General features: G+C 56.1%; 1 protein-coding gene across 3 annotated transcripts; it reads right to left on the bottom strand.

Moving 5' to 3' along the window:
- Nucleotides 1-1,054: 1,054 nt before the first annotated feature.
- Nucleotides 1,055-19,793, bottom strand: FEZ1 (fasciculation and elongation protein zeta 1). 3 transcript variants are annotated; one of them, XM_086766147.1, is made up of 10 exons: nt 19,653-19,793; nt 10,626-10,917; nt 7,307-7,403; nt 5,523-5,609; nt 5,073-5,292; nt 4,093-4,364; nt 3,297-3,377; nt 2,816-2,891; nt 2,284-2,349; nt 1,055-1,231 (listed from the first exon to the last, which is right to left on the bottom strand). In XM_086766147.1, the coding sequence occupies exons 2-10, from the start codon at nt 10,898-10,900 to the stop codon at nt 1,215-1,217; spliced, it is 1,191 nt and encodes a 396-aa protein (XP_086622273.1). In that variant the 5' UTR covers nt 10,901-10,917; nt 19,653-19,793; the 3' UTR covers nt 1,055-1,214. The 3 variants fall into 3 exon arrangements, with proteins under 3 accessions (XP_086622273.1, XP_086622274.1, XP_086622275.1); XM_086766148.1 differs by lacking the exon at nt 19,653-19,793 and having other exon boundaries at nt 5,523-5,709; nt 10,626-10,870; XM_086766149.1 differs by lacking the exons at nt 10,626-10,917; nt 19,653-19,793 and adding an exon at nt 9,331-9,350.
- Nucleotides 19,794-22,040: the final 2,247 nt, after the last annotated feature.

Raw genomic sequence — 22,040 nt, 5'->3', positions numbered from 1 at the left:
AAAAATGAGGGATGCTCCCCAAAAAGGAATGATGTTAACCAAGAGGGGCACATACCCCCCAAAATGAGTGATTCTCCCATAAAACCTCTGATGCCTACCCCAAAAGGAGATCAGTTCTCCAGAAATGAGTGGTTCTCCCCCAAAATGTGTGGTGCTCACTCCAAAATTAGTTATATTCTCAGAGGGATGCTCCCCAAAAGGGAGTCAGGGTACCCAAGAGGGGCAAATACCCCCCAAAATGAGTGATTCTCCCCCAAAATTAGATGCTCTCCCAAAATGCTACATCCCCCCTAAAATAAGCGATGCTCACCCCAAAATGAGGGATTTTCTCCAAAAATGAGGGAGAAAATTAGTTACTATTTGGAGTAATGCCTAAAAAATTATTGATCTTCTCCAAACCATGATGCTCCCCAAAATTTTCCCCAATTTTCCCCAAAACAATCAATAGTCCCCAAAAAAAGTGATATTGACCAAAAATAATGCTCTCCCAAACCAGCGATGCTCCCGAAAATGAGTGGCTCTCCCTAAAAGTGATGCCTCAAAAATGAGTAAATCTCCCCAAAAGAAGTGACTTCCCCCTAAATGACTGAATTTGCCCCCGAAGTGGATGACACTCTGCAAAAACTGTCCCCGCAAATGTGTGACAAACCCCAAAACTGAGTAATTTTCCCCAAAATGGGAGCCTCCCGCTATTCCCTAATGAGCCATTGCTAATAAATGCATTATTTTGGGGGAGGGGGGAATTATTTTTGCACAATTTTTAGCAGAAAATGGGGCTGCGGTAAAGACAAAAATGGGAAAAATCCCCTCAAAATTGAATTTACAGCTGAATTTTGCCCCCTGGATCACAGCAGCTGCCTCCAGTGCTGCAGCCGGCTCTGAGCACACAGCAACTCGTTGGCCAGAAATTCGCATATTTTATAAATTTCTGCATATTCATGAGCACTGCAGCAAAGTCCTCGTTGGGATTTTCCACCCAAAAAGTGCATTTTTCTATCAAAAAGTCACATAACAGCGTCACAAGCAGGGGATGAAGACGCTGGAGGCCGGTTGCTTAATTAATGAAACGAATTATTTATTTCCCAGCTGTGCAAAGGTGGGGGTAGTTGGGGGGGGAGGGGTGTTGGGGGACCATGGGTGACCCATTTTCTTCTGGTTTGGCCCCATTTTCAGGGGGCACTGGGGCTGGGGGGGGATGTGAGGGCAGCGTCGCATCAGGTTGGGCAGAGCACTGCAAAGAGAGAGATCACGGGTGGGCGTCAGCACCCACGAGGATCCACCAGGGACGGATGGGGTTGCACGATGATGTACGAGGATGCACAATTATGCACAAGCATGCACGGGGATGCACCGGAATGAATGAGGATGCACCATGATGCACGAATGCACTGGGGGATGCACAAGTGTGCACGAGGATGCATGACGATGCGTGAGCGTGGGTGGGCATACGTGAGGATGCACGTGTGCGCACAGCAATGCATGATGATGCATGAATGTGCACGATGCTGCATGAGCCTGCACAGGGATGCATGAGTGTGTGCAGAGATGCATGAGGATGCACTAATGTGCACAGGGATGCATAAGGATGCGCAAGTGTGCACAGGGATGCGCAAGCATCCATGATGATGTATGAACGTGCATGGGGATGCACAAGTGTGCACAGCGATGCATGAGGATGCATGATGATGTACACAGCAATGCATGAGGATGCATGAATGTGCATGGGGATGCATGAGTGTGCACAGGGATGCGCACAAGCACATACAGTGATGCACAAGGGTGCACAAGAGCTGTGTGGGAGATGGAGGGCTGCCTGAGGGAGGCACAGGGGATGCACAAAGGGTGCACGATGCTGCATGAAGGGTGCACAAGGATGCAGAAGGCTGCAGAAGAGATGCACAAGAGCTGTGCGAGAGATGCACAGGCATGCCCAGGAAATGCATGGAAGATGAACTGGGATGCAGGAGGGATGCACAGTGGTGCACGAGGGGTGAACAGGGGGTTCACGAAGCTGCATAAAAGAAGCAACTGGGCCATGTAACGGTGCAGGGAGGATGCCCAGGGACTCACAAAGGTGTGTGACGATGCACGATGGGATGCACTGGGGTTGCACCCAGGATGGAGTTGCACGAGGGATGGGTGAGGGATGCACAAAAGATGCACAAGGATGCATGGGAGGTGCAGGAAGGATGTGAAGGAGATGCAGGAGGATGCACAGTGGCTGCACAGAGGCACAAGGGCTGCATGGGAGCTGCACAACGGATGCACGGGGCGAGGCGATACCTTTGAGGATGTAGTCCGTGAGCAGTGTGGGCACCTTCTCGTTCCCCTCCTTCATGGCAAACAGGACTGCCAGGGGGAACAGAACTGTGAGCCCAGCCCTGCCATCATCAAAATGTCCCTTTCCCCCCACCAAAACCAGCCCCGCAGTCACCACAGAGACACTGCCAGAATTTCCCACAATGCACCAGGCCTGAGAGCATCCAAGCTGCATGCTTTCACCCCCAAACAGCTGCTACGCAGCAAAAAATGAGTGGTTTACCCCCAGATTGACTCCGGTGTAGGGTGCAAAAATAGGAGGGGAGTGTTGCTGCAATTCAGCTGCATTGCAGTGATGGAAAACGGGTCTTCCCCCGCCCCCCCAACCCCCCAAAATGGGCTTCATTGCAAAGACGCAACACAGATTGTCGCACTTCAAAATTGCCCGGATTAAAAAAAATGCAAAAAGCATGTTTACAACCCCCAAATCCACCACACCAAAGCAGTGCAAAACAAAGGATTCTGCCCAAAAATGGCAGTGTGAACCAGTACTCACTGTTGGTGAGCATCTGCAGGTCCTCGACGGAGGGCGGCGACCCCTTCTTCTCATAGGGAATCACCGTGTTCAGGTACTAAAAAAAGAAAAAAAAAACACCCCCAAAACCCACACAAATGGCACAAAACTGCCTATTTTTTTTTACATCGCCACAAATCACCTCAAACTGATGCAAAAGCAGAATATCTCTGCGATTGTCCTGTGATTGCATTTAACTGGCAGGTATTTTGGGGGGAGTGTGGAAATAATCGCATGCTGCAAAATCCACCCAAATGCCCTGTATAGGGAAGATGTTCTGGGGTGAAAATTGGAGATTTTTTTTTTTTTCTGCAAGATGGACGAGTTGGGTGTAGGGGACAGAACAAGGTTGTCAACTTAAAAAATATTCTTAAAGGAGTTTGGGGGATGCAGGGAAATGGAGTTGGAGGGTGAAAAAGGACAGATTTGGACCATTTTGGGGGGGAAAAGGGGAAAAGGGGACCTGCTTCTCATTGGTGGCGGTGCCGAAGGTCTGGCGCAGGCCGGAGTGCAGGATGCTGGAGATGCCCTCCATGCTGAAGCGCTGGGGACACAGATGCGTCACCCTATCACCTCCCTCGGAGGATGCGGATGTCGCCCGTGGCACCTCCCTCAGCACCAATGTCTCCCTGCTTCCCCTGTCCCACATCCCCCCTGTTCTCCTGTCCCCATGTCTCAGCACCTCTCCTGTCCCCGCAACCCCCATCCCGTGTCCCCCTGCCCCATCCCCCATCCCTCTACCTCATGCCCTGCCACCATCCCTCTGTCCTGTTCCCACATCCCTGTCCCCTCATCCTCCTGCCCTCTGTACCCTCCCTGTCCCATGACCCTCTGCGCCATCCCGTCCCCGCATTCTCCTGTCCCATGTCCCCCTGTCCCTGCATCCTCCCATCCCATGGCCCCCCAAAACTGTCATCCTCCTGCCCTGTCCCACTCCTCCCATGCCCCTCTGCCCCATCTCCTGTCAGCCCTCCCCTGTCCCATGGCTTCCCAAAACCCTCATCCCCCTGCCCCATGTCCGCCCCCGTCTCATGTCCCTCTGCCCTATCCCCTGTCACCCCTCTCCTGTCCCATGTCCCTGTCCCCAGTCCCGTGTCCCCTTGTCCCATCACCCCTCCCGTCCCCCATCCCCATCCCTCACCCCCAGGTCCCTCTGCCTCACCCCATCCCCACATCCCTGTCCCATCTCCCCTCATCCCCTTGCCCCCCCCATCCCATCTTCCCCTGTCCCCCTCAATGTCCCCCGTGGTGTTCCCCACCTTCCAGGGCACATGGTCCCCACGCTCGGGACGCCCGCCTTGCAGGCTCAGGCCCCTGTCGCGTCGGCGACGACGGGCAGCCTCCCGCTGCTCCCGCTGCTCCCCCTGCACTGCTAGCAGCGCCCCGATGAACGCCGTCTTCACCTCCTTCTCGAACGCCAGCTCGTCCCGCCGCGCCAGCTGGGCCACTAGCTCTGCCGACAGCGCCCGGCTCGCCGCCTCCGCGCGCCCCACCGCCACTGCCAGCTCCCGCGCCGACAGCCGCCCCAGCCCTGTCACCCGGGTGGTGCGGTTAAGAGACAGACACGCACCCGCAGGGAGATGCACCGCACCGCTCCAGACAGGGATGGCGCAATGACAGAGATGCGTAGGGCAGCCAGCGGGCCGCCCAGCGCAGCTAGTGCAATGCTCGGCACAAGCGGTGCAACGCCCCGCGCAGCAGGTGAGATGTGCGGTGCGGTATGTGAACGCACGTGTAAGTGCAACGCACAGAGCGGTAATAAAATGCCCGCTGCAATCAGGGCAATGCCTGGTGCAATAAATTAAATGCCCGGTGCAGTAAGTGCAATGCATAGTGAAATTAGTGTAATTCCTGGTGTAATTAGTAAAATACCTGACATAATTAGTGACATGCCTGGAGCAATCGGTGAAACGCAAAGTGCATGAGTGAAACACTTGATGCAATGATGCAATTGCCTTTTGCAAAACGCCCAAGTGCTTCAGGGAAGGCGCAACGCCACTTGGCAAAAATGCGTTTAGTGCGGCGCGTTTCGCAAAACACATGGCACCGCTGGCAAAACCTCAGAGGCGTTTAGAGCCACACTAAAAGCAAGATCCCCATGGCCTTCGTTTTTTCACCGCGAGGTCCCTCCTGGCCAAACTGCGTGCAAAGCCAGCCCTGAAGCGTGGAGAGACTCAATTGTCCGATTTGGTTGGAATTACCCCCAAAAAGTGACTGGCCCAGGTTTTGCTGCCCGTACCTTCGTGGGAAGTGTTGTTGTTGAAGGCGGGGGAGAAAGGACGCAGCTCACGCAGAAGGATGGGCTCTGTGCTGCTGCCTCTGGCTTCAGCATCGGCCTCAGCTTCCTCCTCCTCTTCTTCCTCCTCCTCCTCCTCCTCTTCCTCCTCCTCCTCCTCACCCTCAGGGTCGGCCTCGGGGTCGGGTGAACTCTGCATCAGCTCCTCCAGCTCCTCGATGACCTGCAGGGCATCAGTCTCCTCCACCTCTTGCACCTGTGCTCTGCACCCTCACCTGCAACCCGCTCCCCCTGTCCTCTGCCTGCACTGGCATCCCGCACCCTGCATCCCAAGGCGATGGCATTTGGCCTTTTATTGCACTTTCTGCACGTTGGTGGGCTGAGGTCATGCTGGCAGAAGGGCTAAAACCTGGCTTTTGGGGGAGAACACGGGCATTCGGGTGCCAGCGGTACCTGCTCAGCTGTCAGCAGCGGCTCCTCGTTGATGCCCGAGTCTTGCTCACTCCTCTCAGTGAGCTCCTCCTCCTCCTTCTCGCAGAGCTGCAGGAGACACAGGCTGGGTGGCCTTGGTGGCACCACAGGCCCAGCCCGGCCCAGGCATGGCACCAGCGCGGACACAGACACAGCCCTGGACCTGGCACTGGTGGGAGAGCCACCAGGGAACCACAGCTCAGGGGGACACGATCCATGAGGGGATTTGCATGGGAACACTGGATGCAGACATGGATGGAGACGTTGGATGGAGACGCTGGATGAGGATATGTTGGATGGGGATGTTGGATGGAGACACCAGATCGAAATTGGACAGACACTGGACAGAGATGGATGGAGACATTGGATGGGGAGATGTTGAATGAGGGCGTTGGATGGAGACGCCGGATGGAAACGCTGAATGGAAGGATGCTGGACAAGGACAGTGCATAGAGACGGATGGAGACATTGGAGGGAAGGATGTTTTATGCTCTGAGGGTTGTAGAGCACTGGCCCAGGTTGCCCAGAGAGGCGGTGGATGCCCCATCCCTGGAAAGGTTCAAGGCCACGTTGGACAGGGCTCTGAGCAACCTGATCTGGTTGGAGATGTCCCTGCTCCTTGCAAGGGCGTTGGACTGGATGACCTTTAAAGGTCTCTTCCAACCCAAACCATTCTATGATTCTACGTTGGACAGAGACACTGGATAGAGATAGATGGAGATGTTGCATGGTGAGATGTTGGATGAAGTCATTGAATGGAGATGTTGGATGAAGATGTCAGACGGAAGGACGCTGGACAACAACACTGGATAGAGACAGATGGAGATGGCTGGAGAGATGTTGGACAGGGATGTTGGACAGGACTTTGGATGGGGACTTTGTGCAGGAACGCTGGATGGAGATGCTGGAGACGTCGAAGATGGAGATGATGGACAGGGAAGTGTTGGATGGGGAGGTGTTGCAAGGAGATGGATAGAGATGTTGGACAGGGAGACACTGGATGGAGAGCTGTTGGACGGAGATGTAAAACTGGGACGTTGGGCAGGGAGATGTACAGTAACGTTGGATAGAGATGTTGGATGGAGATGCTGAATGGAAAGATGTTTGACGCAAATATATTGGATAGCGACATTAGATGGGGAGGTGTTGGAGATGCTGGATGGAGATGATGGGGATATTGGATGGGGAGATGATGGACAGTGACGCTGAATGGGAAGAGGTCAGATGGAGACACTGGACAGAGACATTAGATGGGGAGATGTCAGAGGGGAACAGTGGATGGGGAGGTGATGGACAGAGACACTGGATGGAGACGTTGGACAGGGAAGCATCTTCTTTTTTACCACCTTTCACAGTCTGTTTCCCCAACAAATTTACCTTCTCTTCCTCTGTTAGAAACAGGTTGTGTAACATCCAAATGGGTTAAATTCAGCGGATTTTGGGTCATCTTTGCAGCCCTCCCACAACCCCAAACACAGCTATTCACAGCATGAACTCACTACAACGAAGAAAATACTATTTTCTACCCCAATACCTCACCTCACCCCTGGCTTCAGGGGCAAATTGGCAAAGATGTAATTGCCAAACCAAACACTCCACCTTGCCGTTTTCAGGGTAATTTGACCCTACAATGTAGACAGCTGCTGCATTGGTGCTGCAGCACCCCAAAAATACCATTTTGGGGTAGTTTGCTCTGATTGTCGCTGAGTCTTGGGGTAGACTGAACAGGGGGTTTTGGGGAGCCAAGGCAGGGGTCACAGTCGTACCTGGGGGTCGGTGCCATCAGGGGCCTCAGCCTCGGGGAGTAGCCAGGGCCCAGGGGAGCCCCGGGGGGCGAAGCCATCGGTGAGAGCATCCCAGACCCTGCGGGGAGGTGGGTGGTGAGCGACCATCGCAAAATGTCATCTCCCAGAAAGTTGTCCCAAAGCAGTATACCAAAATGCCTCAAAACATCCCAAAATGCAGCCCCAGAACACCCTGAAATGCCTTCCCCTAAAAATCCCCAAAAACCTCAGAGATGCTTCAAACATCCCAAAACGCCCCAAATGCTACCCTAGGAGGCCCCAGATACTGCCCTAGAAGACCCCACAGCTTCTCAAAATATCATCACAAAATACTGCCCTGAAATATCTCAAAGTACCACAAAAACTGACCCAGCACTTGAGATGCCCCCAAACATCACCACCAAAATATCCCCAAAAATGCTACTGCGATGTCCCCAGACGCCTCAAAAGGCCACCCTGAAAATGCCCCAAAGTGCCACCCCAAAACATAAAATGCCCCAAAAATCTTGAAATGTCCTCAAAGCCCCCAAACCACCCCAAAATGTCGTCCTGAATGCCCCAAAATGCCTCAAAGCCCCAAGACTCTCTGAAAGGCCCCAAAACACCTCAAACTGCTGCCTTTGAACACTCCACAATGTTCTTCTGAAGCACTGTAAAAATGCCCCTAAAGGTCCCAAAGCTCCAAAATGCCCTGAAATGCCTCAAAATGCCATCCTGAAACACACCAAAATACCCCCAAAAGCCACAACGCTCCAAAATGCCACCCTGCAACGCTGCAAACCACCGTCCCCAAAAATCCCCTGAAACATCCTGTCCCAAAATATCCCAAAATGTCCCCCTTGAACACTCAGAATCACCTTAAAATCCTGTCCTGAAACACTGCCCCCAAATGCTTCAAAATGCCCCAAAATGCTGCTCTGGAATATGCTGAAATGCCCCAAAATGCAGCTGCAGCACTTCAAAATGGCACCCAGAAACACCTCAAATTTTTGTCTTGAAACAGGCCTGAAATACCCCAAAATTGCCCTGAAACACCCCAAAGTATGGCTCTGGAACATCAAAAAGTGTTGCTCTGAAATATCCCCCCAAAATGCCCCTGAAACCCCTCCAAAAAAGTGCTATGATACCCTGAACTCCCCAAAACCTCCCCAAATCCCCTGAAATGCTGCCTCAAAACCCAGCCCTGGAAAGAACACCAAAATTGCTCCAAAACATCCCAAAGCTGCCTCAAGTGTACCAAAACACCCCAAAACTGCCCCAAACCTCCCAAATCCCCATCCTCTGCGCCACTATTAGGGCTGCCCGACTCTCTTCTGCAGGGCCGAACCAATTTTGCCCATTTTAACCCCCAAAAATGTGATGAGGGGAGAGAGAAAATCGGAAAAAATGGGGGAAAAAATGAGGAAAAGGGGGGGAAAGGGAAAAAAGGGCGGAAGGAGAGGAAAGGGGGAAACTGTGAAAATAATGGAAGAAGTGGGGAAAAAGGGGAAAAAGGAGGAAAAAGGGGGTGAAGGAAAGAAAGTGGGGGGAAAGGAGAGGAAAGGGGAAAGGGGAGGGAAAGGGAAAGAGTGAAAATAATGGAAAAAAGGGAAAAAAGGGTAAAAAGGAGGGAAAAGGGAGGGAAAGAGGTAAAAAGGAGGGAAAGGAGAAAAATGCAAAAAAAGGAGGGAAGAGGGGAAAAGGGGAAAAGGAGGGAAAAACGGGAAAAAAGGGAAAGGGAGGGAAAAGAGGAAAAAGGCGAAAAAAGAGGGGAAAAAGGGAAAAAGAGGGAAAGGGAAGAAAAGAGGAGAAAAGTGGCGACATTGGGAAAAAGTTCAAAAATGGGGAAAAAGACACAAAAAGAGATAGAGATTGCCAATTAAGGCAAAACCACCTGTTTTCCCAACACAACTGGCGGTTTGAGTCCTACAGGGTGCCTCGTCCATGCACATCCTGATTCCCCCTAAATCACCCCAAAACCAGCTGCCCCTCCCCAGTCCTCAAAATGCTAATTTTGGGGTATTCACCTCATCTCCCTCTTCACCTGATCTTAATTCCTCCCTACAGTACATAGTTCACAAATTAACACAGAAAAATGTGCATGTCAAAACCCCCTATATTCCTATTTTTAAGAAAAACACAGCAAATAAGGAAAAAATTACTCTCACCCCAAATCTGCTTTTTTTCCCCGCTCTTAAAGGGCCAACACCCTGCACAGTCAGGCAAGCAGTAGCAGATTTCTCAGTTAATCATGGCAAGAACTGGTTAATAATTAGGGAAATACAGTGCCTTTAAGACCTCAGCCCGTCCCCCACCCATGTACACAGGGTTCATTCAAGAGAAAGGAAGGAAAAAAAAAAAAAGAAAAAAAAAAGTCCTGTTTTGCCCAAACTGACCCAAAAAGGCACAATAAGCAGTACAAAACAGCTCTGTGAGCCGGCTGCCGGCGACAGCGCGGCGCTCCTGGCACTGAGACAAAATGCATTTTTCTCTGAAAAACCATCAATTCAGCCAATTTGGCCTCAGTGGGTTTTGGTGAAAAAAAAAAAAACAACAAAACAAACAGATTTGGGGGCTTTTGGGTTGAAAATAACCACTTTGCAGAGTGAAAAATTAATTTTAGGAATTGCAGCCTGGAGAGACTCTTCAGCAGGGCCTGGTGTGACAGGACAATGCATTAGAAAGACGTTAATGGATAAACACAGCTGAAAAAAATACACTCATTTGGAAAAAAAAGGCATTTTGCGGTAAAAGAAAAGGGTTTTTTTTTTAGTGAAAATTTAGATTTTAACACAAATGCCACTACATTTTTGGCCAAAAGGGTGGAACTGGGAGGATTTTGCCCCAGACTCGCTGCCCTGCCTTGGCGCAGAGCTTGCACTTTGCAAGCAGGAGGCTAGCCTACTCACACCTTACTCGGGGTCTACACTCACCCCCACCCCGGGGCTCTTCTCACATACACTGAGCCTGTCGTGATCCCTTGGACTGCGACATGGGGCAGCCCACTGTGCCTCCTCGTAGGATGCTCCACACCTACTCCAAGGATGCTCCACAACTACTCCAAGGGTGTTCCACAGCTACTCCAGTGATGCTCCATGGCTACTTTAAGGATGCTCCACAACCACTCTAAGGTGCCGTGTGATCACGTCATCACGCAAGGGACCAATCTGCACATGGCAGAGATCGTGCAAGCATGCAAGGAGTGTGTAACAGGCCCCAGAGGGGCATTACTCACAGGATACTACACTCCTACTCTGATGTGTGAACACACTGCAACGGTGCACCCCAGAAGTAGGTGTAGGGGGGTGGGGGCCTTACTCACTCCTCATCCTGGAGCCGTTCTTCCTCCTCCTGCACCTGGAGATGCCCTCGCACAGGGGCCAGCCCCTCGGTGGCTGCGTCGTAGTTGCGGAAGCAGACGGTGAGCTTCTCATCGAACTCCTGCACCAGATCCTCCATTGACTTGAAGCTCATCATCTCGGCCGAGAAGCTCTCCAGCTCGGCCAGTGCTGGGTCTGCTGCGCGGCATGGCGTCCCCCCATCATCGCCGGGCCCCTCCTCAAACTCCTCCTCCAAGCTTACTAAGGGTGCTTCCATCCTCCTCAACGCCTTAGCTGAGGGAAGAGGGAGACCATCAGGCACCAGGCTACTCCTAGGTTACAACACTGGGGGTTCCCATTCCCTTCGCTGCCACCACGAAGGCTGAAACCCCACTGCCACAACCAATAGTATCCCAGTAGCACCCTCGTAGTATCCCAAGAGCATCAGGACTGTCTTCAATGCGTCTTGGCAGCACTACAGAAATATGTTGATATCCTGGCACTACATTTGTAGCAATTAATAGTGTCAACAAAGTGTTGCTAGTGGCGGAAAGGTCTAGAAAAAGTATTGTAATGTGACCGTCTTAGAGAACAAGCAGTATCTTAGTAGTATCCTTATATTATACCACTGTCTCAGTAGTGATGTGGAAGTATCTTACTAGTATCGGCAACGCACCAACAGTATCCCAAAAGTTTGAGCATCACCGTGAGAGTATCCCAGCAGTATCTTACTATGATTGCTTCTAGTGCCCTTGTAGTACCTCGGAAGTATCGTACTAGTAGCCTACCAGTGTCCTACTAAAAAATGAGTATGGCCCTGACAGCCCTGTAGCGGCGTTTGATAATATCCTGGTAGTACCCAAGGAGTACATCAACACCTAGCAGCACCTCAGTAACAGCCCTGTATTATCTTTGTAGTAATGCGATAGTACTGAGAGTATCTTTTGGAGTATCTGGAGAATATGTCAGCTGTGTCTTGGTAGTATCTCACTATTCTCCCACAAGGTTACTGAGAGTATCCCAGCAGTATCCCGCTACCATCACAGTAGTATTAAAGTAGTATCTGAGTCGTATCCTAATACTGCCCCAGTACTATCCTAGTAGTATCCAGGTAATATCATAGCAGTATCCCAGTAGTATCCAAGTAGTATCCTCACAGGAAGCAAACAGTAACCCAGTGGCAGCCCAGTAAAGGTGCCACTACCCCAATCCACTCACCCAGATCCAGTCACACTTCTCTTGGGGAGGAGAGAAGAAACGCACTGCAGCTTTTGGGGGAAAATCTGGCCAGACTGGGGCTTTGAGTACGGCCCGTGTGCACGGGCGGGGACCGTGCACGTGTGCGCATCCCCAACACACATGCAGCACGGCTCTGCAGCACGCACGCTGCGTGTGCAAGGCTGTGTTGTGTGCAGGGGCTGTGTGTGTGTGCAGGGGCTGTGTGTGCAGGGGCTGTGTGTGCGCAGGGGCTGTGTGTGCAGGGGCTGTGTGTGCAGGGGCTGTGTGTGTGTGCAAGGGCTGTGTGTGCAGGGGCTGTGTGTGCAGGGGCTGTGTGTGCGCAGGGGCTGTGTGTGCAGGGGCTGTGTGTGTGCAGGGGCTGTGTGTGTGCAGGGGCTGTGTGTGCAGGGGCTGTGTGTGTGTGCAGGGGCTGTGTGTGTGTGCAGGGGCTGTGTGTGCGCAGGGGCTGTGTGTGCAGGGGCTGTGTGTGCAGGGGCTGTGAGTGTGCGCAGGGGCTGTGTGTGTGCAGGGGCTGTGTGTGTGTGCAGGGGCTGTGTGTGTGTGCAAGGGATGTGTGCGCAGGGGCTGTGTGTGCGCAGGGGCTGTGTGTGCAGGGGCTGTGTGTGTGCAGGGGCTGTGTGTGTGTGCAGGGGCTGTGTGTGTGTGCAAGGGCTGTGTGTGCGCAGGGGCTGTGTGCGCAGGGGCTGTGTGTGTGTGCAGGGGCTGTGTGTGTGCAGGGGCTGTGTGTGTGTGCAAGGGCTGTGTGTGCAGGGGCTGTGTGTGTGTGCAGGGGCTGTGTGTGTGTGCAAGGGCTGTGTGTGTGCAGGGGCTGTGTGTGTGTGCAGGGGCTGTGTGTGTGTGCAAGGGCTGTGTGTGTGCAGGGGCTGTGTGTGTGTGCAGGGGCTGTGTGTGCAGGGGCTGTGTGTGTGTGCAGGGGCTGTGTGTGTGTGCAGGGGCTGTGTGTGCAGGGGCTGTGTGTGTGCAAGGGCTGTGTGTGCAGGGGCTGTGTGTGCAGGGGCTGTGTGTGTGCAGGGGCTGTGTGTGCAGGGGCTGTGTGTGTGTGCAGGGGCTGTGTGTGCAGGGGCTGTGTGTGTGTGCAGGGGCTGTGTGTGTGTGCAGGGGCTGTGTGTGTGCAGGGGCTGTGTGTGTGTGCAAGGGCTGTGTGTGCAGGGGCTGTGTGTGTGTGCAGGGGCTGTGTGTGTGTGCAAGGGCTGTGTGTGTGCAGGGGCTGTGTGTGTGTGCAGGGGCTGTGTGTGTGTGCAAGGGCTGTGTGTGTGCAGGGGCTGTGTGTGTGTGCAGGGGCTGTGTGCGCAGGGGCTGTGTGTGCAAGGGATGTGTGCGCAGGGGCTGTGTGTGTGCAAGGGCTGTGTGTGTGCAGGGGCTGTGTGTGTGTGCAGGGGCTGTGTGTGTGTGCAAGGGCTGTGTGCGCAGGGGCTGTGTGTGCAGGGGCTGTGTGTGCAGGGGCTCTGTGTGCAAGGGCTGTGTGTGTGTGCAGGGGCTGTGTGCGCAGGGGCTGTGTGTGTGCAAGGGCTGTGTGTGTGTGCAGGGGCTGTGTGTGTGTGCAGGGGCTGTGTGCGCAGGGGCTGTGTGTGCAGGGGCTGTGTGTGTGCAGGGGCTGTGTGTGTGCAGGGGCTGTGTGCGCAGGGTCTGTGTGTGTGCAGGGGCTGTGTGTGTGTGCAGGGGCTGTGTGTGCAGGGGCTGTGTGTGTGCAGGGGCTGTGTGTGCAAGGGCTGTGTGCGCAGGGTCTGTGTGTGTGCAGGGGCTGTGTGTGTGTGCAAGGGCTGTGTGTGCAGGGGCTGTGTGTGTGCAGGGGCTGTGTGTGCAGGGGCTGTGTGTGTGTGCAGGGGCTGTGTGTGTGCAAGGGCTGTGTGTGTGCAGGGGCTGTGTGTGTGCGCAGGGGCTGTGTGTGTGCAAGGGCTGTGTGTGTGTGCAGGGGCTGTGTGTGCAGGGGCTGTGTGTGTGCAAGGGCTGTGTGTGCAGGGGCTGTGTGCGCAGGGGCTGTGTGTGCAGGGGCTGTGTGTGCAGGGGCTGTGTGTGTGTGCAGGGGCTGTGTGCGCAGGGGCTGTGTGTGTGCAGGGGCTGTGTGTGTGTGCAGGGGCTGTGTGTGCAGGGGCTGTGTGTGTGCAAGGGCTGTGTGTGCAGGGGCTGTGTGCGCAGGGGCTGTGTGTGCAGGGGCTGTGTGTGTGCAAGGGCTGTGTGTGCAGGGGCTGTGTGCGCAGGGGCTGTGTGTGCAGGGGCTGTGTGTGTGTGCAAGGGCTGTGTGTGTGCAGGGGCTGTGTGCGCAGGGGCTGTGTGTGCAGGGGCTGTGTGTGTGTGCAGGGGCTGTGTGTGCAGGGGCTGTGTGCGCAGGGGCTGTGTGTGCAGGGGCTGTGTGTGTGTGCAGGGGCTGTGTGTGTGCAAGGGCTGTGTGTGTGTGCAGGGGCTGTGTGTGCAGGGGCTGTGTGTGTGTGCAGGGGCTGTGTGTGTGTGCAAGGGCTGTGTGTGTGCAGGGGCTGTGTGTGTGTGCAGGGGCTGTGTGCGCAGGGGCTGTGTGTGCAAGGGCTGTGTGTGTGTGCAGGGGCTGTGTGTGTGCAGGGGCTGTGTGTGCAGGGGCTGTGTGTGTGTGCAGGGGCTGTGTGTGTGTGCAAGGGCTGTGTGTGTGCAGGGGCTGTGTGTGTGTGCAGGGGCTGTGTGCGCAGGGGCTGTGTGTGTGCAAGGGCTGTGTGTGTGTGCAGGGGCTGTGTGTGCAGGGGCTGTGTGTGCAGGGGCTGTGTGTGTGTGCAAGGGCTGTGTGTGTGCAGGGGCTGTGTGTGCAGGGGCTGTGTGTGTGTGCAAGGGCTGTGTGTGTGTGCAGGGGCTGTGTGTGTGTGCAGGGGCTGTGTGCGCACGGGCTGTGTGTGCAGGGGCTGTGTGCGCAGGGGCTGTGTGTGCAGGGGCTGTGTGTGTGCAGGGGCTGTGTGTGCAGGGGCTGTGTGTGCAGGGGCTGTGTGTGTGCAGGGGCTGTGTGTGTGCAGGGGCTGTGTGCGCAGGGGCTGTGTGCGCAGGGGCTGTGTGTGTGCAGGGGCTGTGTGCGCGGGGGGTGTGTGCGCAGGGGCTGTGTGCGCAGGGGCTGTGTGTGTGCAAGGGCTGTGTGTGTGCAGGGGCTGTGTGTGTGTGCAGGGGCTGTGTGTGTGTGCAGGGGCTGTGTGCGTAGGGGCTGTGTGTGTGCAGGGGCTGTGTGTGTGCAGGGGCTGTGTGTGTGTGCAGGGGCTGTGTGTGTGCAGGGGCTGCGTGCGCAGGGGCTGTGTGTGTGCAAGGGCTGTGTGTGTGTGCAGGGGCTGTGTGTGTGCGCAGGGGCTGTGTGTGTGCAAGGGCTGTGTGTGTGTGCAGGGGCTGTGTGTGTGTGCAGGGGCTGTGTGTGTGCAGGGGCTGTGTGCGCAGGGGCTGTGTGTGCAGGGGCTGTGTGTGTGTGCAGGGGCTGTGTGTGTGTGCAAGGGCTGTGTGTGTGCAGGGGCTGTGTGTGCAGGGGCTGTGTGTGTGTGCAGGGGCTGTGTGTGTGCAGGGGCTGTGTGTGTGTGCAAGGGCTGTGTGTGTGCAGGGGCTGTGTGTGCAGGGGCTGTGTGTGTGTGCAGGGGCTGTGTGTGTGCAGGGGCTGTGTGTGTGTGCAGGGGCTGTGTGTGCAGGGGCTGTGTGTGTGCGCAGGGGCTGTGTGTGTGTGCAGGGGCTGTGTGTGCAGGGGCTGTGTGTGCAGGGGCTGTGTGTGTGTGCAAGGGCTGTGTGTGTGCAGGGGCTGTGTGTGCAGGGGCTGTGTGTGTGCGCAGGGGCTGTGTGTGTGTGCAGGGGCTGTGTGTGTGTGCAGGGGCTGTGTGTGCAGGGGCTGTGTGTGCAGGGGCTGTGTGTGTGCAGGGGCTGTGTGTGCAGGGGCTGTGTGTGTGTGCAAGGGCTGTGTGTGTGCGCAGGGGCTGTGTGTGTGTGCAGGGGCTGTGTGCGCAGGGGCTGTGTGTGCAAGGGCTGTGTGTGTGCAGGGGCTGTGTGTGCAGGGGCTGTGTGTGTGTGCAGGGGCTGTGTGTGTGTGCAGGGGCTGTGTGTGCAAGGGCTGTGTGTGTGTGCAGGGGCTGTGTGTGCAGGGGCTGTGTGTGTGTGCAAGGGCTGTGTGTGTGCAGGGGCTGTGTGTGTGCAGGGGCTGTGTGTGCAGGGGCTGTGTGTGTGCAAGGGCTGTGTGTGCAGGGGCTGTGTGTGTGCAGGGGCTGTGTGTGTGCAGGGGCTGTGTGTGCAGGGGCTGTGTGTGTGTGCTGGGGCTGTGTGTGTGCAAGGGCTGTGTGTGCAGGGGCTGTGTGTGCAGGGGCTGTGTGTGTGCAGGGGCTGTGTGTGCAGGGACTGTGTGTGTGTGCAGGGGCTGTGTGTGTGCAAGGGCTGTGTGTGCAGGGGCTGTGTGTGCAGGGGCTGTGTGCGCAGGGGCTGTGTGTGCAGGGGCTGTGTGTGTGTGCAGGGGCTGTGTGTGTGCAAGGGCTGTGTGTGTGTGCAGGGGCTGTGTGTGCAGGGGCTGTGTGTGTGTGCAGGGGCTGTGTGTGTGTGCAAGGGCTGTGTGTGTGCAGGGGCTGTGTGTGTGTGCAGGGGCTGTGTGCGCAGGGGCTGTGTGTGCAAGGGCTGTGTGTGTGTGCAGGGGCTGTGTGTGTGCAGGGGCTGTGTGTGCAGGGGCTGTGTGTGTGTGCAGGGGCTGTGTGTGTGTGCAGGGGCTGTGTGCGCAGGGGCTGTGTGTGTAAGGGCTGTGTGTGTGTGCAGGGGCTGTGTGTGCAGGGGCTGTGTGTGTGTGCAAGGGCTGTGTGTGTGTGCAAGGGCTGTGTGTGTGCAGGGGCTGTGTGTGTGTGCAGGGGCTGTGTGCGCAGGGGCTGTGTGTGCAGGGGCTGTGTGCGCAGGGGCTGTGTGTGCAGGGGCTGTGTGTGTGCAGGGGCTGTGTGTGTGCAGGGGCTGTGTGCGCAGGGGCTGTGTGCGCAGGGGCTGCGTGTGTGTGCAGGGGCTGTGTGCGCAGGGGCTGTGTGCGCAGGGGCTGTGTGTGTGCAAGGGCTGTGTGTGTGCAGGGGCTGTGTGTGTGTGCAGGGGCTGTGTGCGCAGGGGCTGTGTGTGTGCAAGGGCTGTGTGTGTGCAGGGGCTGTGTGTGTGTGCAGGGGCTGTGTGTGTGCAAGGGCTGTGTGTGTGCAGGGGCTGTGCGTGTGTGCAGGGGCTGTGTGTGTGCGCAGGGGCTGTGTGTGTGTGCAGGGGCTGTGTGTGTGTGCAGGGGCTGTGTGTGCAGGGGCTGTGTGTGCAGGGGCTGTGTGCGCAGGGGCTGTGTGTGTGCAAGGGCTGTGTGCGCAGGGGCTGTGTGTGTGCAAGGGCTGTGTGTGTGTGCAGGGGCTGTGTGTGTGCAGGGGCTGTGTGTGTGCGCAGGGGCTGTGTGTGCAGGGGCTGTGTGTGTGTGCAGGGGCTGTGTGCGCAGGGGCTGTGTGTGCAGGGGCTGTGTGTGCAGGGGCTGTGTGTGCAGGGGCTGTGTGCGCAGGGGCTGTGTGTGCAGGGGCTGTGTGTGCAGGGGCTGTGTGTGTGCGCAGGGGCTGTGTGTGCAGGGGCTGTGTGTGCAGGGGCTGTGTGCGCAGGGGCTGTGTGTGCAGGGGCTGTGTGTGTGCGCAGGGGCTGTGTGTGCAGGGGCTGTGTGTGCAGGGGCTGTGTGCGCAGGGGCTGTGTGTGTGCGCAGGGGCTGTGTGTGCAGGGGCTGTGTGCGCAGGGGCTGTGTGTGTGTGCAGGGGCTGTGTGCGCAGGGGCTGTGTGCGCAGGGGCTGTGTGTGTGCAAGGGCTGTGTGTGTGCAAGGGCTGTGTGTGTGTGCAAGGGCTGTGTGTGTGCAGGGGCTGTGTGCGCAGGGGCTGTGTGTGTGCAGGGGCTGTGTGTGCAGGGGCTGTGTGCGCAGGGGCTGTGTGTGTGCAGGGGCTGTGTGTGTGCGCAGGGGCTGTGTGTGTGTGCAGGGGCTGTGTGTGCAGGGGCTGTGTGTGTGTGCAGGGGCTGTGTGTGTGTGCAAGGGCTGTGTGTGTGTGCAGGGGCTGTGTGTGTGCAAGGGCTGTGTGTGTGCAGGGGCTGTGTGTGCAGGGGCTGTGTGTGTGCGCAGGGGCTGTGTGTGTGTGCAGGGGCTGTGTGTGTGCAAGGGCTGTGTGTGTGCAGGGGCTGTGTGTGCAGGGGCTGTGTGTGTGTGCAGGGGCTGTGTGTGTGCAGGGGCTGTGTGTGCAGGGGCTGTGTGTGTGCAGGGGCTGTGTGTGCAGGGGCTGTGTGTGTGTGCAGGGGCTGTGTGTGCAGGGGCTGTGTGTGTGCAGGGGCTGTGTGTGTGTGCAGGGGCTGTGTGTGCAGGGGCTGTGTGTGTGTGCAGGGGCTGTGTGTGCAGGGGCTGTGTGTGTGCAGGGGCTGTGTGTGCAGGGGCTGTGTGTGCAGGGGCTGTGTGTGTGTGCAGGGGCTGTGTGTGTGCAGGGGCTCTGTGTGCAGGGGCTGTGTGTGTGTGCAGGGGCTGTGTGTGTGTGCAAGGGCTGTGTGTGCAGGGGCTGTGTGTGCAGGGGCTGTGTGTGTGCAGGGGCTGTGTGTGCAGGGGCTGTGTGTGTGTGCAGGGGCTGTGTGTGTGCAGGGGCTGTGTGTGTGCAGGGGCTGTGTGTGTGTGCAGGGGCTGTGTGTGTGTGCAGGGGCTGTGTGCGCAGGGGCTGTGTGTGCAGGGGCTGTGTGTGTGCAGGGGCTCTGTGTGCAGGGGCTGTGTGTGTGTGCAAGGGCTGTGTGTGTGTGCAGGGGCTGTGTGTGCAGGGGCTGTGTGTGTGCAGGGGCTGTGTGTGCAGGGGCTGTGTGTGCAGGGGCTGTGTGTGTGTGCAGGGGCTGTGTGTGCAGGGGCTGTGTGTGCAGGGGCTGTGTGTGTGTGCAGGGGCTGTGTGTGTGTGCAGGGGCTGTGTGCGCAGGGGCTGTGTGTGTGCAGGGGCTGTGTGTGCAGGGGCTGTGTGTGCAGGGGCTGTGTGTGCAGGGGCTGTGTGTGTGTGCAGGGGCTGTGTGTGTGTGCAGGGGCTGTGTGCGCAGGGGCTGTGTGTGTGCAGGGGCTGTGTGTGCAGGGGCTGTGTGTGCAGGGGCTGTGTGCGCAGGGGCTGTGTGTGTGCAGGGGCTGTGTGTGCAGGGGCTGTGTGTGCAGGGGCTGTGTGTGCAGGGGCTGTGTGTGTGCAGGGGCTGTGTGTGTGTGCAAGGGCTCTGTGTGCAGGGGCTGTGTGCGTGCACGCAGAGGGCCGTGCGTGTCCACGCACGGTGCACCCCACGCGCACGACCCTGCAGGCCCGCACCTCCGCAGACGCGCAGGCACGCGGGGGCGAGTGCACGCGGGTGCGGGCGCACGGGCCTGCAAGGGGCGCGTGCAGCGGACGGCGCGTGTGTCCCGTGCCCACGCGTGCAGTCCCGTGCACGCGCCACTGACCCTCTCCCGCCCAAAATGGAGCACTCCGGTTGCACGCACGCGCCCGCACGTGCACGCATTGCACATACGTGTGCACGCACCCCCACGCCCCAAAATACCCGCAAAGCTTCCCCCTCCCCCCCGCGCGTGCGCATCCCGCAAGGCACCGCCCTTGCACGGATGCTGATGCCCATCTCCCCCCCTCCCCCCGCGGGCTAGGCACCCCTCCCCCAAACCCCCCTCCTCCATGCACCGCACCCCCCCCGCACCGCCCCAAAATACGCCCCCCCTCCCCCCAACGCCCGATGCACCCCCCAGCGCGCCCGCTCCCCCCATCCCTGAGCTCGCACCGCCGTGCACCGCCCCCCAAAAAAAATCCCCCCTCCCTCCCAAAAAAAAAAAACCGAACTCCTCACCCACCTGCAGCCCCACATACTCCGAACAGCGCCGGGGGTAGGCGGCCGCACTGCGCATGGGCGGGGAGGTGACGTCACAGGGAAGGTCGGTCAGAGGAGCCCTGACGTCATCCCCCCCGGGGGGTGTCTCCAGCGTTTTTCGATCACTGGGGTGTTGCTGGGCCGCCCGTTCCTACCGGTATCTCTCCATTTGTACATATGTGTACCAATATGTTCCCTGCATTATGAAATTTTTAAAAGATTATATAAAAATGAAATAATATCTTATAAAGATGAAATATTATGAGATATTATTTTATATATTAAATAATATATTTAAAAATAATTTTATTTATTAATGATCAAAACATCTTTTTCCTCTCAAAAAATAAAAAAATTATATATATTTTTAATAAACATGCTTCAGATCAATGGAATCATGTATGCAGCTTTTTTTATTTTTTTAAATCTCAGTTTAACCACTCGCAGCACAGCAACTCAAAGGTCTGCCTTCGAGTTTGGTTTCCCCTGATACTGGATTTGAGCTCCGTTTCCCCTGAAACCAGCTTTAACGTCCAGCCTTGTGCGGCTACGGGGAATGCAAAGAGAGGACGAGCACCACCGACTGCGCTCGCCAACTCCTTTTCCACGCTGATTTTTGCCGCGGCAGGACAGAACAAGGGTTTCCCCACCCACATCTGTTTTCTTATTGTTGGTATCGAGTGAGAAACCTCAGCAGAGGCTGCAAAACTTTTATAGTTAAGCTCAGCGAAATTTTGTCAAGTCCTGGCCGGAGCATCACCCGCTCTGACATGGCACTGAAGAAATGGGAGAAGTTTGTCTTCATGCCCTGGATGCTTTGCTCTTGCATGTCTTGCTAATTGTGATGACTTCATACGATCATTAACTCATGTCTTAAGACACAGTATGCGATTAGGCTGAAGTTTATCTTTTGCTACAGTGGACGTAAATCCATATTTCATGCGACAATTTTACAATGTACAGACGATTGGAGGACGGGAAAACGGCTGGCCAAAGTATGACCGTTATTGCCCACCATTTACAGGAATGAAATATTAGCACTCCGGACTCAACGTGGCAAGGACCGAGCCAAGAGGTTACATTTTTAGGTACCTGATGGACAGGAGGATGGAAAACTGTGCCATCTGGCACAGAAAAAGAAGAAAAGAAAAAAAAAAAAAGAAATTAAAGAAGAAAACAGGAAAGAAGAAATCCACAGTATGGAACTGAGATCAGAAAAATCATGAAGCATCAACTGCCTTAAAAGATGAAACTTTTGCTTACGACTCCATGGGACCCAACCACTCTACACTCCATGGGGCCCAACCACCCTGTGTGCCCATTATACACTAGGCCTAGGCGTTCAGTGATATAAAAGGGGATGGCGGCAAAATGTGCAAGGTCAAAGGGTTGGTTTGGCTCTAAATGCTGGCGAGGGTCCCAGAGGAACGGCGCTTCATTTTAGAAAGTCCTACAAGTGGCTTACGAAGGGCTGCTAACTACTGACGTCATCTACATGGACTTGTGCAAAGCATTCTACACTGTCCTGCACGACATCCTCATCTCTAAAATGGAGGGAGGTGGATTTGATGGATGAACCACTCAGTGGATAAGGAATTGGCTGGATGGCCACACTAAAAGAGTTGTGGTCAATGTCTCAATGTCCAGGTGATAGACAATGGCCAATGACCAGTGATGAGTGGCGTTCCTCAGGGGTCCATGTTGGGCCCGGCCCTGTTCAACATCTTTGTCGGCGACATGGACAGTGGCATAGAGTGCGCCCTCAGCAAGTTTGCCGATGACACCCAGCTGTGTGGTGCCGTCGACACGCTGGAAGGGAGGGATGACATCCAGAGGGACCTGGACACAGGCTGGTCAGCCTCACCTCTGTGCCTGGCAAGGTCATGGAGCAGATTCTCCTGGAAACCATGCTGAGGCACATGGAGAGCAAGGAGGTGGTTGGTGACAGCCAACATGGCTTCACCAAGGGCAGATCGTGCCTGACCAATTTGGTGGCCTTCTATGACGGGGTGACAGCATCAGTGGACAAGGGACAAGCAATGGATATCATCTACCTGGACTTGTGCAAAGCATTTGACACTGTCCCACACAACATTCTCTCTAAACTGGAGAGGCATGGGTTTGATGGACGGAGCACTCAGTGGATAAGGAGTTGGCTGGATGGCCACACTCAGAGAGTGGTGGTCAACTGCTCAATGTCCATGTGGAGACTGGTCACGAGTGGCGTCCCTCAGGGGTCCCTGCTGCGCCCAGCCCTGTTCAACATCTTTGTCGGGGACATGGACAGTGGCATAGAGTGTGCCCTCAGCAAGTTTGCCGATGACACCCAGCTATGTGGTGCCGTCGACACGCTGGAAGGGAGGGATGCCAT

This window comes from Chlamydotis macqueenii, chromosome 24, assembly GCF_036417535.1.
Source record: "Chlamydotis macqueenii isolate bChlMac1 chromosome 24, bChlMac1.mat, whole genome shotgun sequence".
NCBI classification, from domain to species: domain Eukaryota; kingdom Metazoa; phylum Chordata; class Aves; order Otidiformes; family Otididae; genus Chlamydotis; species Chlamydotis macqueenii.
Note: the sequence above shows the minus strand (reverse complement) of the source record. Positions and strands in the feature narration are given on the sequence as shown.